The 22,268-nt window shown below is 41.4% G+C and overlaps 1 protein-coding gene across 2 annotated transcripts; it reads left to right on the top strand.

The window, feature by feature from the left end:
- The first annotated feature begins 94 nt into the window (after positions 1-94).
- On the top strand, positions 95-20,772 carry rps6kc1 (ribosomal protein S6 kinase C1). Of its 2 annotated transcripts, none has more exons than XM_011491656.3 (16): positions 95-290; positions 1,747-1,782; positions 2,604-2,724; positions 2,844-2,959; positions 3,042-3,135; positions 3,208-3,261; positions 3,340-3,762; positions 4,230-4,354; positions 4,469-4,564; positions 5,955-6,002; positions 6,407-6,539; positions 9,354-10,991; positions 11,696-11,785; positions 16,365-16,447; positions 17,832-17,927; positions 19,380-20,772. In XM_011491656.3, the coding sequence occupies exons 1-16, from the start codon at positions 189-191 to the stop codon at positions 19,479-19,481; spliced, it is 3,357 nt and encodes a 1,118-aa protein (XP_011489958.1). In that variant the 5' UTR covers positions 95-188; the 3' UTR covers positions 19,482-20,772. The 2 variants fall into 2 exon arrangements, with proteins under 2 accessions (XP_011489958.1, XP_020570393.1); XM_020714734.2 differs by lacking the exon at positions 95-290 and adding an exon at positions 306-422.
- Positions 20,773-22,268: the final 1,496 nt, after the last annotated feature.

Genomic DNA, 22,268 nt, shown 5'->3' with positions numbered 1-22,268 from the left:
TAATGAGCTTTAAACATTATCTTTAGAACTTGTCAACTAATTTTCTGAATTAATGCTTGTAGTTATATGGTTGTCCTAAAGGAGTCGCTGCAGTTTCAACTTGATGGTGATCTGACCGTGGCTGTCGTCATAGAATGGATGAATGCGGCTAGCCGGGTGTTAGCTTCGGCGATGTAGTCATCCTCAGAATGATATCACAGCGGGAAAGTGGAGAACTCGCTCGGTTTTATACAGTCACGGACCCGAAGAAGCACAGAAAAGGTTATACGGTTTACAAAGTCACCGCGCGAGTGAGTAAATGGAAGGTTTGCCTCTGACAGTTAGCATGATGCTAAATTGTTGTTAGCTCGCAGGAGCTGCTTAACAGATGTGATGTTTACACCCTAACAACGGAAGTACTGGGGATGTAAAGTGCTGTTCGGGTATGGAAAACAAGCTTTAATGTAAATTAGGATTGTGTTTGTTGACATTTTAGAATGGTATGTAAAATAACCGCCTGTTTACGCAGAGAAGAGCTTGCTAGTGCTGGTATTAGGGTTTGATTTGTGTAAGAGACTCGTAACTACGTGTTGATGTGTTTACATTTTTTACACAATATTTTGAGTCTTAAAGCCTAATGGACATTATATAAGAATTTGTGGCTAAGTTAAAAGACGGTCATTTAAATCTGTATTTATTTATTTAATTTATCTATTAATTAGGTGTTTATTAGGAGGTACTTTAGGTGGAGATAGTCCTAATTTGTTCTAAAAAAAAAGTTTCAGAAGCAAAATTAGTGTCCAGCACAGATTTAATAACAAAAATGAAAACAAAAAAAGCAGTTATCCCTACTTCAATCTCAGTAACCTAAATAATGATTCATGTTAAAGGCTGCCCTGCTGCTGAAACTAAGCAGGCTAGGTTCATTGTATAATATCAACCAATACTTTGCTGTATATATAAGTAAATAAACTGACTGTCACACTTTCACATACAGAGTTTAAAACAATTCTATGTAGATAACAGGTAAACCCTGCGACAGACTGGCAGCCTGTCCAGGGCGTCCCCTGCCTTCCCCCACAAGTGGCCGGGATAGGCTCTGGCATCCCCGTGACCCCGAAAGGGAATAAACGGAATAGAAAATGAATGAATGAATAACAGGTAAACAAACCCTAGTAAACTAGTAATGTATCCAAGGTACACTGCTTTCATCCCATAAGCTCCAGGTAACCCCTTGTTCCCGCTGTGGATAAAGAAGAGATAGGCGATGCTTTACAGTGTTTTAATAGATTATTGTTTTAATCATGGATATACAATATAATTTAAAAATGCCTTTGTGACACACGGACCAAAAAAACAAAACAAGAATTATTTTTGCTCATTTGACTGAACTTAATTTTCAAAATATTTCATATTACGTAATGGATTTTAGAGAATGTGTTATCTTCTGCTGGTAAAACATATTTTATTCTCTGACCTAATGGCTTTCACTCACTCATCAGTGCATTAGCACATCAGAAAAAAACACTCCATTAGAGGTAGTTCAAGGTTATGCTGGGTTGCTTTGTCGCCCCCTAGCTGTCATCCTCCACACCCTGACAGCTGGGGATGTCCCCTTTCTAATGCCACAGATTTCCATCTTTTGCTCTCCAAGTAAGGCAGTCATTGTGACACTGGGAACTGTGTCTCCAGGCCCCACTAAGACTTGCCGTAGAAACAGACCGTTGTGAGGAGTTTTCATAACGTTATGCTCTATATTTGTCACAGATAATCTCCAGGAAAAACCCAGAAGATATCCAGGAGGTAAGATGTGTAGCAGTAGTTTGGTATTGGTTGAAACTTTAGGAGGGAATTTTCTAACTTGTGTGCTGTTTTTTATACAACACTTGGAGCGGAGTTATTTGAAATACTTTTGTGGGAATTTAGACTCTAAGTTAACATCTATGAGAAACCTTTGCATCAAACTTGTTTATTTTTTCTACATCGTATTTATCCAAAGAAAGAAGGTTAACTTCTCAAACACATTTTATGCTGTCATTTTGTTCTCTGCTTAGATTTTTTTAAAGCAAATCTCAACTGTTTATGCTGACTTTTTATGTATTTAACCGAATAAGGAAAATAACAATGCTAATTGACTTTAAATTAGCCTTAATTTAATGAATTTTGTTTGGAAAATTCCATGAAAACTGTCACATCTATGTGGAGTATTGTTTTGTTTTTTTCTGGCATTTTGAAAAGAGAAGAATTCAGTGTAGCCTGCAGTCAGAGCTAATTCAACCGGCATGATGTCAATTAACGTGTGGGTTTTGAAAGACATGCATACACATCCTTTACTAAACTGTGCTGCGGTTTAGGAGCTAAAGTGTTTACCCAGTTTTCCCTGTAATGCAGTTTTACTCCTTTATTTACTGTTTATTTTCAACATCCAGCCACAAGATTGTGATTAAAACTGCTAAAGCCACGTCCACAAAACTCAAGGACGGGTTTTTCTTCATATTTATGTTGTGCTAGTCAAACAAAGATGATGACTTTATGTGTCTCGAAACAGGAAGCTATTGATTTCTCTTGGTCTCTCTTCAGTCAACATCTTCTCTGACTTCCTTTATCTTATCTTTTCTGTGCAGATAACCGTATGGAAGAGATATAGCGATTTCCGGAAGCTTCACCAGAATCTGTGGCTTCTTCACAAAAACGTTTGTTGCCAGTCCGAGCTCTTTCCTCCATTTGCTAAAGCCAAATTATTTGGTAAGAAAAAAAAGAAGAAAAAAAAAATGTTTATTTGCTCAGTCATTGACTAATTGTCGTTCCAACTCTTCAAATGGAAAGATCACATGGGGGTTGTTTCTGTTTGTGCACGAACGTAGGTCGATTCGACGATTCCGTTGTAGAAGAAAGACGACAGTGTTCAGAGGATCTCCTGCAGTTTTCTGCTAATATTCCTGCTTTATACAACAGCCAGCATATTCAAGACTTTTTCAAGGTGCTGCTTCTATCGACACACATTTGATCACTCACAGGTGTTTGATTCCTTCATTCTTTAATTATGCTATTCTTAAAAGCAGGGAGGGGAAGTTCACGACGGATCAGAGCTTATTGGACCAGTTGAGCCTTTTTCTGACTTCCTGGCTGACCGTTTATCTGACTGTAGTTCTGACGGTAGGGCTAACCACAATATGAAAATGAGCTGCAATGTCTGAGCTGTTTATGAAGAAATTCTTTACATTTTAGTTCAAAGAGACCACAGCGCTGCGGAGGATTTAACCCTCCCATCGGGTTATGGAGGTAAATCAACTTGATATTACCATCCCTGCACATGTATGAGTACTTTTCTTAGCTGCTTTGCAATCCTTGGCTTTTCAGGTCCATCCAGCGACAGCGACCTGACCTCCCTGGCTGTCGATACAGACTCTTTAGTCGGGTTGGATGATGGCATGACCTCAGGTCACACTTCTCCAAATCAGCCACACGGGGGAGCCACTAATATTAGCAGTAGTTGCAGCCCTCGTTTGCCCTCCTTTCACGAGCGCCACACGCCATCTTCCGCCCCCGTTCCCGCTTCCTCTGCCCATCTCTCTGAGGTCACCCGGCCAGGCCAAACACCGCTCCTCCCTACCGGCCTGACAAAAGCCAGTGCAGCCAACACCAAAGATCTGAAGTCTGACTACCTTGAAAAAGCAAGTGAGCTGATCTGTTTGGCTGTGGAAAAGGAAAAGCATCAGGACTACCAGGCAGCTTTTTCATACTACCGCAGTGGAGTCGACCTGCTGCTGCAAGGAGTGCAAGGTCAGAGGGTTGTCTTACCTACAGGTCAATAATCTCCATTCCAAAAGACACACCTGGAAGTTTTTTTCTTACCACATCTTTATTTTGAAAAAGGCCTGATTTGGAATCCCAGACGATGTGCAAACTTCAGAAGGAAATTATTCCTGAAAACCGCAAAACATCACAAATATTCATATCATATTCACTATATTGAAAATAGTACATTTTGAAAAGCCACTAATTGTGAAATAACAAAGAAATGAGGATTTCTGTCTTAAGGAATCTCTCTGTTTGTCCAGAATTCCCAGAATAAAACAATGAAAAATCATGTTAATGAATATAAAAATTACCAGATGTGAGGGGATTTGGATGAACAAAAGTTTTTCACCTGTTATTTTGTAGAAATGTTCACTATCTTTCTTTTTAAAGCGGGAGTTTTTAGGTTAAGAAGGAAATCAAAATGTTTTGTCCCATTCGCCTCTTTTCAGAGGAGTCGAGCTCCGAGCGCAGAGAAGCCGTGAAGAAGAAGACGGCCGAGTATTTGATGCGCGCTGAACAAATATCCAGTCACTTTTTGAAAAGCAGCATGGGTCAAGGATCCACACAAACGGTGGTGAGGTGGAACCGCAAGCCTCATGATGCCTTTTACTTGTGTAAAATATCACAAAAATACACTCTTCTAAAAATGTCTGAGTTATAACCTTTTTTTTTTATTATTTCCCACAAGGCCTTTGGGGTTCAGTGCTGCTCTTCCAGCAGAGGAGGGCAGCAAAGTCCGTCTGATGAGCTGACAGCTTACAGGGTGCTAGGCGTTATAGATAAGGTATTATAGGAGTCTTCCAGCACATCTTTCATTTATTTTGAAGCTTACGAAGTCATAACGTTAAATTAAGAGTTGTTTTATATTTAGGTTTTATTTGAACATTGATTTTATGTCAGAATTGTCCAAATATCAACTTCCAGGTTGAGCTGACCCCCCTTTATGTAATCACAACCATCCCTGGATCGAATCCATCTTCACATTTCTCCTTTCGCCCTTTCCTTATTTGACCCTCTCTCTTATCTCTGCCTATAAAACCTGATAGATTTACTAGATGTATTGCAAGGGTTGAGTGTGTGTATGTTTAGTGTCAGTTATGACTAGCACAAGGTCAGTTTGGGTTGCCGCTCCCCTCAGCCAGCTGCCGGTGAAGCAACTTCACCACTCAGCCATGAAATGACTTGGCAAGCAGCTGAGGGAATGACACTCGACGCTGAATCTATGGTGCTCGTCCAGCAAACCCATAAAAACTCTGAGGAGAATGGTGATAACACTGCTATGTGTTGATCCACGAAGGAAGACTTGGAGCACAGATTTAGAAAATACTTCAACAAACTGCAAAAAACAACCGAAAACCTCCAGCAAAGGCGCTTTCCCCCTCTCCCTTTCACTATAAATGAGGACAGAGGGGACAGATGGAGAGAGCTTCTCACCCTGCTGCACCCCCAAAGCTCCTCTTCTCCGCCTCCCCCTTCCCTGATGTTTGTTTCTTAATTATATTAGCACCCTGGCTAGCATTGCCACTCTGTTTACCCAAAGCTTCATTCATATCCATTTAGCCCGCACCTGTTTGGTCCCAGGAAGGCTCGCACGGAGAGAACGCGCCCCGCCACACCGCGCGCACAAACAAATGTCGGGTCACACAGGCGTAATCAAGCACCCCCCTGAGACGCCAAGGTAGCAGAAGAGCAATTGAGATGTCAGGGAGAGAAGGAGGCTTGATGGAGGGAGGAAATGAAGATATTAAGAAGAAAAATGAGATTCAGAAGGAGGAGGTGAGATGCGAAAGGTGGAAGCTGAGGTTTTGGACAGTGGGGACGCTGCTGAGTACTTTTGTCGGTGTTGTGATGCATTGCACGCCGCTGCCATGACACATTTTCAAAGCGCACATATGCTGCAAAGCTGAGGAAATTAGGGAACGTTGGAACCGAATGTGTGTCTCATTTGAAAAGAGAAATAAACAACCGTTTCTCATCTTTTGTTCCAGATTTTTTAATTTGTTGTGTTTTTTTTGTATAATTTTTGTTTATTTCTACAAAAATAAATCTAAACACCTCAAGTTTTAGAATTTTATCACTCTTGTTTTTAATTTTTGAGCTTAACGAGATTTAAACCCATCAAATCCCAGAATCAACCCTCACCCAAAGAGACGATGTCCCTTTTGTGATGGCAGGTTCTGCTGGTCATGGACAAGAGAACACAGGAGACGCTCATCCTGAAAGTGAGTGTCATTTTTAGCTGATTGTTTGTGCGATTTGCTGTGCATCCTTGTGTGTGAGGAGAGCCAGGAGGTGCCGTGTGTGACCGCTGTAATTGATTCTAATGGCCCTGTCTCCGTCAGCTCCTCTGCTCTCAGGTGTGAGACGTTTGCCAGATGCCAGTGCAGCGTGTGTGGGCACAAATGACGGCACACTTATGCACACAATGTGAACTTAATGTGTGGAGCTGACGGCTCTCTTTAAGTTGATTGTAGCTTGGTGACCTGGGGGGGTGACTTTGGGCTTGTCAACTTCTTCTTGTCTTGCTGTGCTGGTTTTTTTTATTGATAAACATATGTTGTTGTTTTTTTTAATATTTTACTTGCTTACAACCTTCTTTTTCTGCCTCCCGTCTTTTCTATGTCAGGGCCTGAGGAAAAGCAGCGACTGTGGGCGACCCAGAAAGACCATCATGCCTCACTCGGTGCCCCACATGGTGAAACTAAGAAAGTTTATCATCTGTGAAGACACAATCTTTCTTCTGCTGCAGTACGCTGAAGGTAAAATCCGAGCTCTTATTGTCTTAGCCCTTAATTGAATTTTCCTAATTTATCTTTTATGATCCGGTTTTCATTCATATGTAGTTGTTAACAGTAATTAATCTTCAAACCTCCTTTTCATCATTTGAGGTTCTTCACATCCTGCCTGCTATTGTTCAAATTGAAAGCCTTGTTTTTTAGTTTTGCAAGTACAGTATATCCGGTTTGTTAACAGCTTTTTAAAGATTTAAAATCAAGTCAAACACACCTTTAAATTTCACGTTGGAATGCACCAATAACGTATTTAGCACTAAACAAAACAAGAACAAGCTCCCAACAAACCTTATCTATTTTATGTGGAGTTCAAAAAAATCTAATCTAACTAAAGTCATTGCAGGGCAACTAACTAAAGAAGACCCTTTGCTTGTTTCTGTCTGGCAATCCAGTTAAGGATCCAGTCGAGGTTTTGATCTTTTGTAACAGTTGAAGAAGGCGTCAGCATCCGAACAGCAGGTTAGGCTGATGAAGAGAATCATTTGGAGTGACTGTGAAGAGTCAGATCTCCAGAGGCTTTTCTACTCATTTCTTTTTCTTGCAGTGAGAGATTAATGACATCAGTGGGTTTGTTTGTACCGCTTATTTGCTTTTTGCAATAACCCTGTGTGACCCCTGCTCTCTGTTTCAGGGAACAGAGGTCGAGATTTCTACTTTTGAAAGAAAAAAAATGTGTCCCAAGAACTTTGAGCAAATGTCTGCACTGCAGCTAGAAGCTTCAGTGGTGTGTTTTCAGATAAAAAAGAACAAGTTGTTTAGACTTTAAAGGTGGATCTTTACAGTACAGACTGACGTGTTCAGTCATTGTGGCTGCATGGTCAAAGCAAAAGCAAATCTGAAATGTATTTTTCAGCAGTTCATACTGTATGTCGACAAACACATTTATCTAAAGAAAAGGGCAGAGATGATCTGATCAGGTGAGGCAGTGACCTGAGTGACATTGGACAGTAGAGCATGTGGAGGATTTTACTTTCTGAGCCATCCAGCTTTCCTGCTATCATTGTCATCGCTGTGAACTACATATTCATTCTCATCCCGCCAGCAGATGCTGGCTTCCTGTTACTCGCAGCTGCGTGCTGGTGTGATTACGCAAGTTTTCCTCTGCAAAAAAAACGGCTAACAGTCCTTAAAACCCTTCAAAAGGTGTGTTTTCCAGGTTTACAAAATGCTTGGAACTGCATTGATCTCCCTTTAAAACAATAAATTCTGTCTAAATATTTATTCTAAAATGATAATAATTCATTTTAGTTGAAATGCCTTTCAGGAAACTCAGTGAGTGTGAAGAATAGAAGTAACAAAAAGTATAAAGTTTGAGTATTAAAACAACGTACGATCTAAAGCAGAACAAAAAAAAAAGAGAAGATTTTTTTAAAGATGTCAGTTTGGATCTTAGATTTAAAACCACCTGGGAAGTGAGCTCATTTAAATGATAAAATAAGACAGAAAACCACAAGTTTTTCTTTTGTTAGAAGAAATTAAAGCCAAGATTTTGTTATTGCAATTATATATTTTATAATTTCAAAAATAGGCTTGATTCTTTAACACTCTAATAAAATCTCTGACATTGGTGAATTCTTGCAGTAAAGTGCTTAAAAAAAGCTTGAATTAATTTCTTTTTTAATGTCTCTAAGTACATTTATGAATCAGTTTGTTTTCAGGTCTAATTTTTTAAATTGGTTGTGTTTTACAAAAGCTATAAATCTGTTTACAAACTTCATATGCAGATGGAAAAATGATAATCTAGCAGGAGAACAAAACTTGTTCAAAAAATGTTCTTGGAGTCCCACTCCGATCATCTTTTGATCTATTTTGAAAGTGGTCCCAGTGGCCTTTTAATTATGATTATGCCGTTTTTAGACCCGTGTCATTTACTAGGACATAGTTTCTGCAGAGCGGCAGTAGTTTGTTAGAAATTCCAAACATCCTTCTGTTTGCATGCTCTCTCACTACCCCAACCTAACAGTACCGGTGCAGTTCTGATCCAGATTCCAGCTCAGACGAGGAAAACAAAAGATGTACATGGATCTATTTGTCTGCAGGTGGATGCATCAGAATGGAGCAGAGCTGGGAGATTATAGCTTCTATGTCACAACTACATGTTTTTTCTAACATTTTCGTTCATCTGCTCCCGATTCACAATATTTTGAATAAAGAAAGACTCAGAAATGCAATTTTAAGCTTAATTTTCTTTATATTTGTCCTCCGTCACCAGAAAAAATAAATATGACTTATTACTTGCTCTGCCAATGTTCATTTCATTTTTATTAATCAAAATTGTTTTGTTCGTGCAACAAAGAAGAAAAATACTGTTTGTTTTATAAGCAAGAAAAGTTTCATTGATGCTGGGCCCATCTTTTCTTTTACTATGTAATGTATGTTAAAACTCTTACTTTAAAGTTATGCATAGTTGTTGTTTGAAGGGAAATATACCAAATGTATAAAAACAGATTCAAATTGGATTGAATTTGACTTTTTGAATCGGAATCAATTGAGGATTCAACAAAAACAAAACCATTTAGTTTTTTTTAGCTTGATACATTATTACTAACTATCCAGGTAAGGCTTCAAGAGAAGGCATCCCATTTAGACTTTAGAGGGAAAACCCAAACTACACAAGATGGAACCAAAGTAGTCAGAAATGAGTTCTGGAAGAAGACATTTTCATAAACCACCCATCCACAACGGTTGAGATAGAGGACCATCACTACTTGAGTTTATGCTCTTTCTCCCTCTGCCCCGTGAACTGTACTGTTGGTAATGCTGTCTTCCTGTTATCTTCAGGGGGAAAGCTTTGGTCTCACATCACTAAATACCTTCATAAGTCCAGCCCAGATGACAGCTTTGACATCCCTTTCATCCAGAAGAGCCACACAGCCGCCGTACACTCTCCTCAACACACAATACCACGATTGGAAGTGGACTCAGGCAGCACTGATCCTGGTCCTGCTGCTGGTTCAGATTGTCATCAGAGTCAGCAAGAGGAAGGGCAGCGGCCCTTTGGGTCTCCTCTGAAAAGCTCCCTCCCTCCTGGAGTCGCTGAACCAACGTGGGCTCGCTCAGACTCTGGAGCCACGTCTGAGGAGGAGTGTACCAACAGCTATTTGACTCTTTGCAATGAGTATGAGCAGGACAAGGTAGAACCAGATGCACTGGAGGAAGAGGAAGACGATGATGACAAAAGTGAACAGGACATGCTCTCGTTGGAGGTGCCGACTGCTGCAACCACCAGGTCCTCGCAAAGCCACTCTTTAATGAGCAACGACAGCCTCTCCTCACCCGTCAGCTCGCAGGAACTCGGCTTCTTCGGCGAGTTGTCTGAGAAAAGTGTCCACGCCCCCAACAGTGAGCAGTGTCGCAGCGAAGAAAATGAGCAAAGTGACGTTTTCAGTCCTTTACGCTCCCCCGTTGCGCCTCTTTCATTGGATCAGTCCAAGCACACGCCGATGGAGTTTTTCCGCATTGACAGTAAAGACAGCGCAAGCGAAGTGACCTGCCTGGATTCAGCAGCTCCTCATAAGCAGACGCCGCCGTTTTCTACATGTGACCTGGGCTCAGACACCACAGAGAATCTTCCAGAGCTGGCTCAGGGAGTGAGGGGTCCTGCTTTGGAGTTTTGGGGGCTGGACTGTAGCGATAAAGGCTCAAACGAGTCAGTGCCTGTCATCTCGTTTAAGGAGGCCGCCGTCGAGGAGGAGGCCTGTCCACCTGACTTACTCGTAAACCTTCCAGCTGTGGGCGGGAATCAGGACTCTGCACAGGAGGAACTGAAAACCTCAGGAGTGTGTTTGGGGCTTGAAGTAACAGCTTCCCCCCAAAAGTGCATCCAGCCGGACGTTTTGCAGCTTCATAGTCAGCCTGAGGACAGAGACGATCAGCAGAAACCTTTTCTGTTCTGTGTAGACTCTGCAGTTGCTGGTTCAAGTGTTTTGTCACCTCCTTTGGAGTCACTATTGGACGACGGCTTGGTACATAGCCAGGAAGCTCCGGAAAAAGTCCATGATCCCCCTGTAGGTCAAACTGGCGACCTCCATGTTGACTCCTTCACTCCAGATACAGCGAATCAGAAACTAGAGCCATGTACCACATTAAACACTGATGTGGATCCAGACCGTAGTGGCCCAGACTCTCCCCCAGCCATGGACGGGGCGCACGCCTGTGCACCGTTTGAAAATTTGCTCGGCCTCGATGGAGAAAGATCGGAACTTCTTTCCAAGGCCGATGGCAGTGCGCACGAGAAAGACGTGTCCCGCCTGTTTGCAGAGCTGGACGAGCTTTCCCTGGCAGCATCTCAAGTTCATATTCCAGAAGAGTTTGTTCGGAGCTGGGCTGCAGAGTTGGTGATGGCTCTGAGCTGCCTGCACCAAGAGGGCATCATCTGCAAGGACCTGAACCCCAACAACATCCTTCTTGACCACCAAGGTTAGACCCATCCTCTGGGTAAAAACCTTTTTTGTGCCTGAATAAATGTGTTTCTGGGAGAAAAAAAAGAAAACGACCTTATTTGGCTATTGGAGTGTGAAAAGAAAAGGAAATCTTCTCAGGAAGTATTCATAAACTCTAGCTCTGTTAAAAAAAATGGGATAGAATTTGATTTGTTAAAGACAGAAGTCCTTTATCAATCAATCAATCACAATCTAACCTATTGATTTAGATGGAGGCTCCTCTAGAAGGAAAAGTGTTGTTTTACCATGAGGTCACTGATTCCCTCTTAACAAGTTCTTTTGTCGTCCTGCAATCATCCCTCTCTACCTCGTTATCAACAAGCATCTAATTAGCTGAGTGGCTGTTTTCGTCTCCCTGGTGGTAATTATTGTTCTAAAGGGCCCATCAACGCTGTATTGTGGTGCATCAGTCTGGCTAGTCCGGGCTAATGGCTACAGCTACCTAATGACACCATTAGTTCTAATGATGGCGTCAACGGGTAGCAGCTAAGCAAGAGTAATCGCATCGGCTGTTTGCTTGAAACGTCTGCAGAGGGATGTGGAGAGGCAGAGTGGCGTGGAAGCATTTCGGAGCTCGGGCCAACAGCCTGAAACGCTGAGTCATGCCAACAAAGTGTATTTTAGGGTGGAAGACTTCAGTGTGCACGCTTAACAAACGCTTGTTCTGTCTTCTCATCCCAGGTCATGTTCAGCTCACCTACTTCTGCAGCTGGTACGACGTGGAAGAGTCCTGTGACAAGGAGGCCGTCCCCAGCATGTTCTGTGCTCCAGGTGAGACATGGGTCGTGTTTCTTGCACTTTTATGCTTTAGATGCCGTCAACTTATTGACTGATTGTGGAGCTTAGATCCCACTTAGGTAAACTGCTCCTAAACAGGCACTTTTTAAAATTACGACTTACTTTTTGGGGCCATTTGTGGCCTTCAATGTAGTCCTTCCTGGAAACAATAACTAGAGACCCTTCTAGATGTCACATTTTAGAAGCACCGCAAAGCTTTTTAACTAGTAAAAAGTTTTTTACAATTATAGTTTCTCAAAACTCAAGAAACCCCCTCCCTTTTAACTTGAGCGCGTATAAAAAATAGATTTGACTGTAATGTTTTGTTTTTTTTAATGAAACTTGGCACCACTGAGTCTGGAGCGTGTAGTTCCGCCTTTGCCCTGCAGAGGGCGATGGTGTGCAGCCGCATGTTAGCAGTGTGCTGCGACTCTGCTTTGCTCCCAGCTGACTTGCGGCAGCTCTGGCATGCTGTTTAAAAGCTGTCTAAAACAAACTGCTACTAGACTCCAGCACCAAGCCCCTACTTAGCACTTTAGTGTGTGTGGCCGACGTGCGTGCGCGCATGCTCGGGCGTGCACGTGTATTTTTACATCAGTAGGTGGCACATTTTTGCCCAATGTTTCTGCTCCACGCTTGATGGATCTGTTTGAATTTTTTTCATTACATATCCAGGATTGAGGAGTAAAAAAATGTGCTTCAAACTCCAAAAATACAAATCTAAGAAGGTTGACTCTAAACATAAAATCTAAAATCGCCGTTTCGATTCTTCACAAGAAAAGGAAAAGGATTTGTATTCTGACTGTCAGAACATCACCATCAATGAAACCGAACCCACTGATTGTTATTTTTTTTAAGATGTCTAGGTTTTAACTAAAAGTAACAAAAATGTCATAAATTTTAGATGTCACTAAAGTACAAGAGTTAAACATATGGTTGAAAATGTAAATGGTAACTGATCTTGAAACTCATTTAAAAAAACAGAAGTGCACACTGAAACTTTTCCTTATGAACATTTGTACTTTTTTTTATTTTAAAAATCCAGTCTTAACCCCAGCGAGTTCCGTTGTAAACAAACAAAGCTGCGGCAAATTATGATTATTTTTAAGTGCCTGTTGGCTTATAATTTTTTTTAATCGGCCAGTGCCGCCTTCTTGGCCAAACAAACCTGGAAGAAGCAGGGTGAGAATTAGGCTAATACGTGCTAACAACATTTAGCCCTGGATGCAGTTCACATCTGTGCATTTGAGCTGCACGTAAAGATGTGGGAAGAACTTCAGCCTTTATTTTGTGTGGACATGACTGTAAACACAAATCCACATGATTGTTTACACGGTTCCTCAGGACTGTGCGCCACTCCGTCTATGCATGACGTAAAAGCCCGAGCAGTAGTGACCCGATCGGAATAAACTGTTTATATGCACCACGATCGGATCAACAATCGGGCAGAGTATGTAACCGCGTCATGTAAATGGCGTGTTTACATGACGCACTTTTATTCAGATCAGGCGTCACATAAAAATCACATATAAGTCGCTTCTGGGTATAAGTCACACCCCTGGCCAAACTGCCAAAACTGCAACTTAGAGTCCAAAAAAGTAGTGTAGTTGGAAATAAATTCAGGCACGAAGGGGTTAAAGCTACACTATAATTTGAAAAGACATAACAGTTGTGAACGTTGTGGATGATAAAGGAACTCCGACCGACTGGAAGGCCTCCAGAACCTGATTTGATCCCATGATGACTCTTGGATGTAATTCACATCAGCTACCAGCAGGAGGCGTCTTACGCCACCACTAAAAGAAAGTCAGCATGCACTGACCACTCAAGTCCAACACAGACAAGTCTTTTTTTTTGTTGTTGTCATTTTTGAAGTTCAATAACGATGACAAAAAGCACAATCATGAGCATCACTCACTTCGCTTGGTTTCCCTTTTTTCTTCCCGTAGAAGCGAGTGAGCGCTCCGGAGCGGAGCTGAGACGCCGTGTCTCTCCTGCCCTTGTTATGCAGAGCTGTTTATCCAGACAGGGTCAGCTCCAGCAGTGGCTTCATATCTGATGACAGATTTATGACTGTTTGCCAGAAACCAAACACAGGGGGGGGCTGCTTTAATTCCATGTGTGTGTGTGTGTGTGTGTGTGTGTGTGTGGAAGAAGAACAGCATGTTTTTAAAACACATATTCACACCCAAAATAACATGGGAGTGTACCTGGAAAATATTGTGACTGGAAAAATCATCTGTTTGTGGTTATTTATTGTGTCTTTTGTCTTCACGAATAAACATCACATGACACATTTGAATGGAAATAAGTTTTTAGGTTACTTTAAGCAGAAATAAGAACAGTTCATTGTTCTGTTGAGCCGGAAGCATTTGCAAAACTGATTGTCTTCGTCGTCTAAGAAAAGGGAAATTCAGTCCTCTTCCTCTGTGAGATAACAAGGCAGTTACGGAGACCTATTCTGCCATCCTTTCACCTGTTCGGCCACGCACGATCTCATAAAAGATAAGGTTTACTTCCTCTTCTGACGGCGAGCTGTCATCTCATTGTTTTTCCAAAAGGCTTTTCAAAGAAGGTATTATACTGTAGGCTGTACTTCTGCTTTACACTTTGGGTATTTGTTCTGAGACGTCACGGTGATGACAGACAGCCGCTCCACCTTCCCTGCAGGTCTGAGATGGTGAGCATCAAAAGAAAGAAAACGTTAAGACTTTATGAACATATTCAAATGAATATCGGTTGAATTTGAATACGTTTCTGACATAATGCTCCAAAATCTTGACTGTGCTGTTGTTCGATGGCTCTCCCCCTCATAGCTGCAAATTCAAGTGCTCTGTCGTCCTGAAGTGGTTTTCCAAACACAGACTTTTCTTTTCCTTTCCTACCTGCGCACGCTTGACTTCCCCTTTAGCGATGTTCATCGGTTACATTTTTGGGGAAGTCTGTCTGAGAGGAGAAGAGAGAAAGTTCCTTATGGCTCTCATGAGGGGTGGAGATGGACTGCGGCTAAGGTAGAAAGCTGGAGGAACTGCGTTGTTGAGGGGAAAAGGAAAGGAGAAGAGGCCACTATGTGAACCGCCTTTGTTGTTTTGGGTTATTTGTCCTCCACAACGGTCTCCAGTGTTCTCTCAGAGTGGTAGAAATGTTCCCTTTGCTGGTTTGGAGGCAGATGCCAGGTTGGTGTGGCTCTTGTCCTGTCTGCAGCGTGCACACATCATGCACTGACTGTAAGGTGTGCTCTCTTTGACCCATGCCCTCTGGATGTAGTTAATTCTCCCTTCCCAACCTCTTTTTGTCTCTCTGGTTTCCTCCCTTCCTCACTCTGACAGAGCGGTAAGTGTAGCCAGCTCCACTGTAATCTCCCTGCAGCTCCTTAGACATTAATCCATTGTGATGACATCGACCTTGCTCTGAGATGTGTGTGTGTGTGTGTGTGTGTGTGTGCGCATGTGTGTCTTGTCTCTTCCCTCCAGCCCATAACTACACAGGTATCACTAGTCCGTTCAATGACGATCTTCTCCCCTTGTCTGTCAAAACAGTGGTCCTGGGGAGCCCTGAAGACCGGCTGCTCGCTTGTGCGTTTGTGTACAAATGTGTGCATCAGACATGCAAGTCGTATCATGGACCTCTCTAACCTTGGCTGCAAGAGAGCTGCTCAGAGCCCTGGAGTTCCCAGCAGCCTCAAGGAGATGAGGGGTCTTTGTCTGATGCGCTCCCCACAGCTGAGGAGCCTGGTCTCTGGGCACACCCGGCCCTGACCCCGGGTCTCGGTCTTCTGGGTGACCAAACCCCCCCCTCCCATCCCATACCTCCCTCTGGAGAAAAGAGCTGCACATGTGGCCATCTGGCACCCGGTGGAACATATAAAAAAAAATGACCGGCGCTCTTGTTTTTCTGTCTTCCTCATGTTGGGTCTTAGTCAGGCGTGCTGTAAAGCAGAAAACTTTATTGAAAGTTGGACAAACAAACTCCCCACGAAACGCTCAAAGTTAGAGGGCTTTGTCACTGCCCCACGTCTGTCTTCAAGAAAAAAGAGTTCCATCCATTTCTGATGAGAATCCACCAAAGATTTTTATTTTATTTTTATGTTTATTATTAGAAATGTTATCAAATTCATCCGTTTGTTTGCGCTTTCACGGTCTAAACAGTCATTAGCAATGAATCAAAACAGCTAATAGAGAATCATAAGGATGTCTGAGCTGAAGGTAAACCGACCACAAAGGAAAACTCTGTCCCCAAGTGTTCCTGCTTCACATCTCTTGTGTGTGTGCTTGTGTGTGTGTGTGTGTGTGAGAGAGGGAGGGGTCAGGTCATGCAGATGGTGTGAAGTTGCAGCACAGACGGTTTCCTCAATTTAACTGCTTTTTATTATGCAAATCGCCCTTTTATGAGACACACACTTTGCGATTGTGTGTGTGAGACTTTGCTCACATTTCTGTCAGTAAAAACATTTTTGAAATAGATTTTTTAATATTTCGTTATGAAAATTAAGATATTTGGAATGTTCTGACTGGAATGATGTGATTTTTGTAATGATTAGTCGGAGCTGAGCGTCTCGTTCCTGTCTTCCTAGAGGTGGGAGGCATCAGCGAGGAGACTGAATCATGCGATTGGTGGAGTTTGGGAGCCGTCCTCTTTGAGCTCCTGACAGGCGTGGTGAGTCAAAAAAGTCCACAAATGTCTTTTATCTCTGCTGCTGAGGTGTTGTGGGATGTCTGTAGGTGTTTGGCGTTCACTTCTCTCACACTCTTTATGGTCATGCCAGCTTGTGTGTGATTGTGCGCGCGTGTCCGCCTGCGTGTGTTTGAGGCGGCTGGGGTTTTTTTTGTTGTTTTTGTTTTGGAGGGGATGTGTGAGGTGCGTCTTGGCTGCGGTCTTTTACTCTGGTTCTCGGGGACTGCCAGGGGTGTCGGTGTGACTTTCTCTCCCAGCCTGAGCTCCATCTGCCGGGTCGTGGGGGTCACCTCTCTCCGGGGCTCTTTGCTGGCTCCTGGAGCAGCTCTGAGCTCGGAGCACGCCGACCTCAGATCAGCACGAGAGGTGAAGACCTGAGCAGGTCTCCCGGCGTCGCAGCTTGGGCAGAACTCGTCTTCTAAGACGAGAAAAAAAAACAAATCTAACAGATTCAGCCTCTGTGAACTTAACCATCCATTTTTGTAAAGGTCAAAGTTCAAAAGAACTTAAACTGAGGACAAGTTTCTCTTTGTTTAACATCACACACCTTACTACCTGGGAGTTTCAAGACAAAGTCAAGGGGAAAGTCAGTCACACAGATGTCTTCTTTGATGATTACATCTCTGCATGGCCCTGGCAAGGAGAAACACACACACAGCCACACGGTGTCTCTTGATCCTTGCAGGATAAGATCTCGCCTGAAGCGGTCTTAACTGCAGCGAGGAGCGCAGCCAGAACTCCTGCAGCAGGAATCAGGGGAGGCAACAGCTCCAGCCCGCAGAAAAACACACACAGTCCCACAGTGCGAACACACAAACTGTTTACGGCTCTACTTCTCTGGCACTTTCCATTCTGCTCTCAGAGATGGGCCGCAGCAGTGTGCAGGGATTACTGTCAATTATTTCAGCCTGTTCTGTGGTTAGGAAAGCTTTTACAGGTCTGGGGTTCACTTTCTCTCCCGGTGAGTTTAACAATGTGGCTCCAGCTCCACTCCAGCACTTTGACGGGTCAAACTTTTACTCCGAAAAAAAACTGGCAGAATTTCTGCATTTGAAGCTGATTAGCCTCTGCGTCTTCCTGTAAGCCCCTTCTGTAAAAACGCAGAACAAACGAGCAAAAACAAAAATGCTTCTCTTCTTCCTGTGCTTTTCTCCCTGACAGCGGTGACATCAGCAGCCTGGTTGCTGTGATCTGTGTTGTTTCAGGTGCTCTCGCTCTTTGGTCTCCTCCTATTTTTCCAGTTCTGCTGCTCTCATGAGAACCTGAGGCTCAGTGGGTTTCACAATATTCCCTTTTTTGATTTTATTTTATTTTGATGGTTATCTCTCTCGTCTTTCGCCCCCCCCTCCTCTCATCCTCTGAAAAGTCGCTGCTGCGCTGCCATCCAGCAGGAATCGGTCGCCACACCGCTCTCAACATTCCCGAGTCTGTTTCAGAGGAGGCCAGGTCTCTGCTGGAACAGGTGGGGGTCCGCACGCTCTTGTCGGCTCTCACCAATGAATTCTGCTGCTGCTGGGGGTCGGGCATGGCTAAAAAAACCCAGATAAAGTTCTTTAACAACAAGGGAACAAAAAGGTTATGGAAAAAAGAGTTTGCTCTTACAAACACCCGTCAGATAACAAAAATAATATATTTTGTTAAGGAACTTGCAGCCCTTAAAACTTTAACACTCGCTTAAAAAACAGGCACTTTTCTATACTGTAAATCTATACATTGTTGTCTACCTGGGGTCGTAACAGTTACTTATGTCTTTGTTTACTACGTTTTAGATTCATTTTTATAAAATTATAAAATGATCAGCTTTTTATTGTCCTGCTTTTACAGATTTCCTCATTAAGAGACAATTAAAGCTATTAGCTAATTATTAATGTCAGTATTTTTAAGTCCTGTAATAGAACGTCTGTTATTCAATTATTTAAACTCAATAATTAGGCGTCATCCTTTTACTGCTAAAAATGGTTTATTTGACGTTTTTCTTAAATATATGCTTTTTAGACACAAACAAATTCCTAATTTGCAAAGGTTATAGATGTTTTTTCTTAAAGAAAGTTGTAGACCATTTCCTTATTAAATCTTGTTTTATAAAGTCTTTTAAAATATTTTCTAGCTTCTTTTGGGGATTTTTATGTATTTTATAGTTTTAAACTAATATGGTTTAAGGCACTAGAAGAAAAAAACTATCCAACACTTCTTATTATTGTATTTCTTTGTAGGTTATACCTGCTCTATATTTATTCATAGTCAAAATAAAAACTTTATTTACACAATTTAATCTCAGATTTTTGTGATTAAAGCTTTTTCACTTTAAAACTGTCATGAGTTATGATTTGATACAGATTTACTAAATTAGTTCAGTTCCCCTTTTGAAGAAAATACATTTTTATCATCTAAGACTGGGCATATATTTAAATAAATTCAAACAGATTTTGGGCCCTTGAATGCAATTATATTGAGCTGTCAGCCAAAGATTTCTTTCCTTTTTTTAACGGAGGAACTTTGTCTTTATAGAAAGAACCATTTTAATCTGCAAGAAAGAAGGGAAAAATGTCCTCCATTAAAAAAAATAGTGTTAAAATAATCAGGGTGTAGCTACAACCATACAATGTGCAACTCAACTTTATAAAACTGTTTAAAGATATTATTTCAGAGAAACACCTTTTGATGATGGAAATGTCCTCTTGATGTCTTTAGTCTGATGATCTTTAGATTAATATCGATACTAGTCTGAATTTCCTGCTTACTGCGACACAAATCCGACATGAATGAATGAAGCATTTATTCATGACTGACATGTTTGGGTTCTGGTGTCATATATCCTTAGGACCGATTGCTTCCTTTCTATGAAATATTTCCTAATATTGCCATGTTTCCTCTGATGTTCGCCTGTTGGCGTCTGCTGTTCCCTCCTTTGCAGCTGCTCCAGTACAACCCGACGGAGAGGCTTGGGGCAGGCGTTGGGGGGGTGGATGATATCAAGTCCCACCCCTTCTTTGCCTCAGTGGAATGGCCCGAATGATGCATTTGGGGAAGACTTGAAGCTAAAGTTGTGTGATTTCCCTCCACTTAAAGACCCGAATAAACAGTAAATTCAGATTCTTTTTTTTTAATGCTGAATCTCTTTATTCTAAAAGCGTTAACGGCGTTGACAAGATCTCCGATTTTTAGGGATTCGAACAAGCAGCAGTGTCCTTTTTTTATGCTTCATTGATTCTGACATAAGTTCGCACACATACACTGCAATAACTCTAACAAGTGAGTGACGGCCCATTACTGCACTGACGGCTTTGTGCTGCTCCGTCAGAAGGCGCTGCTCGCCAAACTCCATCATTGCACTCTGAGAACCCCACTCACACTGCCGCACACCCGTCACCCACCCATAAACTGAAAAGATGAAGCCCAGTTATAGCCGTTGGAAAGGTTGGGGGCAGGGTCCCCATTTTTTTTAATAGTAAAATTAAAGGGGAGGGGCTATAACAGCACTATAAATGAAGGGATGAAACAATTGATTTTAAAGTGAGAGCAGCAAATATTGACATTTTTTATTCTAAAAAAAAATATTATTGAAGCTTTTTTTATATATTTAAATCTTATACAAAAGTCCATGCTTTTATTTTTTTAAGTACACGGCATTTAGAAATGGGATTTTAGTTCTTTCTTTGCTGTTCAACCCCCCCCCCTCCCAGCTCTTAGAAAAGAAGGAGTGAGGTTATGTCTAAAATTGAGGATTCACTTGAATTATTTTTTACTATTTTCAATTGTTTGCAAGCTACGAAAACTGGAAAATATGGACACTATGCAAAACCAACAAGCAGAAAAAAAGAGTAACTTTGATATTTTGGATTATTTGTTGGCTCTGTGCTATTTACCCCTGCTTTTTTCTTCATATGACTTGATTCCTATAATAAATGCTGTTGAAAATGTACAAAATAATAAATTATTTGTGTAAATAGATTTTTTTAAGGATGTGTTGATCAAATGCAGATTTCAAAGTCCTGATTGTGTTTTTTCTGTTCTTTATCCGTCAACTAATGACATTGAACTAAAAGTTGATTTTCTAAATGCACTGACATGTTTACAATTTTATTGTTGAGATTAGATTATTGCCATTATGACTTTATGTTGGATTATGATGCTCATGTTCCTGTTGTTCTCCTCTTCGTGCATGCAAGTCTTTTATTTTTTATTTTTTTTATCTAGATCAGGATGCAGTTTTTTCCTATTGATGCTGACTCTTTTGTGTGTGTGTGTGTGGTGTGTGGTGTTTGTGCAGCCTGGAATTCAATAAACATACCTGGTTCACAACACGGAACAGCAGTGGTTCTTTTTTTCATGCTCGGAAGCAAAAACTTGTCTTTGATGATGCTCCTGGCTGACCGTCCCGGTGCTGGTTCCATGAGGCACCGGGTAAAACCCAAACCCGTGCACTGCTGCACGACAGGCCGCTGTGTCACAGCACACATTTAGGGTGTAGCAGTTTGTTTTATAACCTGCGATGCTTAAAAGCAAGCTATGAATAAAGTTGCACATGAAAAAAAGAAAAAGCTGCAATATCTCTGAATTCGTGTTCATTATTTGTTAGGTTACTATAAAAAAAGTGTTGTGCATCAAAAATATAGATTCATGTATTTTGTTTTCATGAAGTCCAATTTTAATGTTCATACTGTGCTCTAAACTTTTTTTCCCAATTAAAAAAATGATAAAACCTCGGCACCTTCATTGCTCCAAATTTGAACGTTAAATAGTCAATAATTCTGATCAAAAAACTGCAAAAGAATATTTCTGAATATATCAAATTCCTGTTGTAACATGAGAAAAATTCATCTTTAAGCGAATTTGTTATAAAAGCTCGTCTAAGTTTGTTCAGATTTTCTTGGATAAACAGCCATAAGTCAAACTTCTATTTTAAAATAAAAAGGTCATTTAGACTCTCATCTATTGTATAATTCATGCACAGGTTGGTGCTAAAGTTGAACCTTTTCTAGCTTTTCGGTTGCTACCTGAAATGGCACACAGGTATGGGGGGGGGGGGGGGGGGGGGGCGTACAATCACATTCCCTTGTGTGAGCTTAAACGCCACGAGGTCAAGAGTCGGAGCTGATTAGTGCGCCTCGTAAGATGTGTCTGGCATCACACACACCGGGGGTGAGAGGTCCACTTCAGCTCACTTCAGAAAGCTGTCAATCTTGCTCTGTGCGGCTGTGAGGCGGTCAGCCAGCTCCCTCCAGGCTCTTCTTATGCTGTACAGAAGAAGTCATACCAATTAAACTTACACTTAATTTCTACTTTATACAACAAAATAAAAGGACTATTATATTTTTTTAAAATGCGCACTTCTAGATATAAAACATTTTTGCAGTATATTTTTTACGTTCATGAACCCATTGTAACCTTAAAAAATATTTTTGCAGCATAATGGTATTTCTCTTTAAACATTTCCAACAAAACATCCGCCTTAATCGCAGCCACACGTGCAGAACATTTAGCATTAATTCACCCTGATGACGTTTTTTGGGTGAATTATTTACATTATTTGTCGGGATTTAGATGGAATTTTTGTCCAAAATGTTACTGCTAGTTTTCCTTTGCTGCATAATTTAGCGTCCCATAAACCTTAGTTATGAAGCACAGTTTTAATTATTAATACTGTTATTCAATTAAACACTGATTATTATTTTGTTGTATTTGTGACCTCGCCCAAAATAATTGAGCTCAGAATGATTACGTTTTAATTTCATCCATAGGAAATCTTTCCCCAAAAATAATTTTAACCCATAAAGTTTTTACAATCCATTATTTTGCATAA

This window comes from Oryzias latipes, chromosome 24, assembly GCF_002234675.1.
Source record: "Oryzias latipes chromosome 24, ASM223467v1".
Taxonomy (NCBI): domain Eukaryota; kingdom Metazoa; phylum Chordata; class Actinopteri; order Beloniformes; family Adrianichthyidae; genus Oryzias; species Oryzias latipes.
Note: the sequence above shows the minus strand (reverse complement) of the source record. Positions and strands in the feature narration are given on the sequence as shown.

Excerpts from the sequence above, each read along its gene's own strand:
- rps6kc1 (XM_011491656.3), top strand. The coding sequence starts at position 189 with ATGATATCACAGCGGGAAAGTGGAGAACTCGCTCGGTTTTATACAGTC. Across the intron at positions 3,262-3,339 it reads CCTCCCATCGGGTTATGGAG|GTCCATCCAGCGACAGCGAC; the intron begins GTAAATCAACTT and ends TTGGCTTTTCAG. Across the intron at positions 6,003-6,406 it reads AGGAGACGCTCATCCTGAAA|GGCCTGAGGAAAAGCAGCGA; the intron begins GTGAGTGTCATT and ends TTTCTATGTCAG.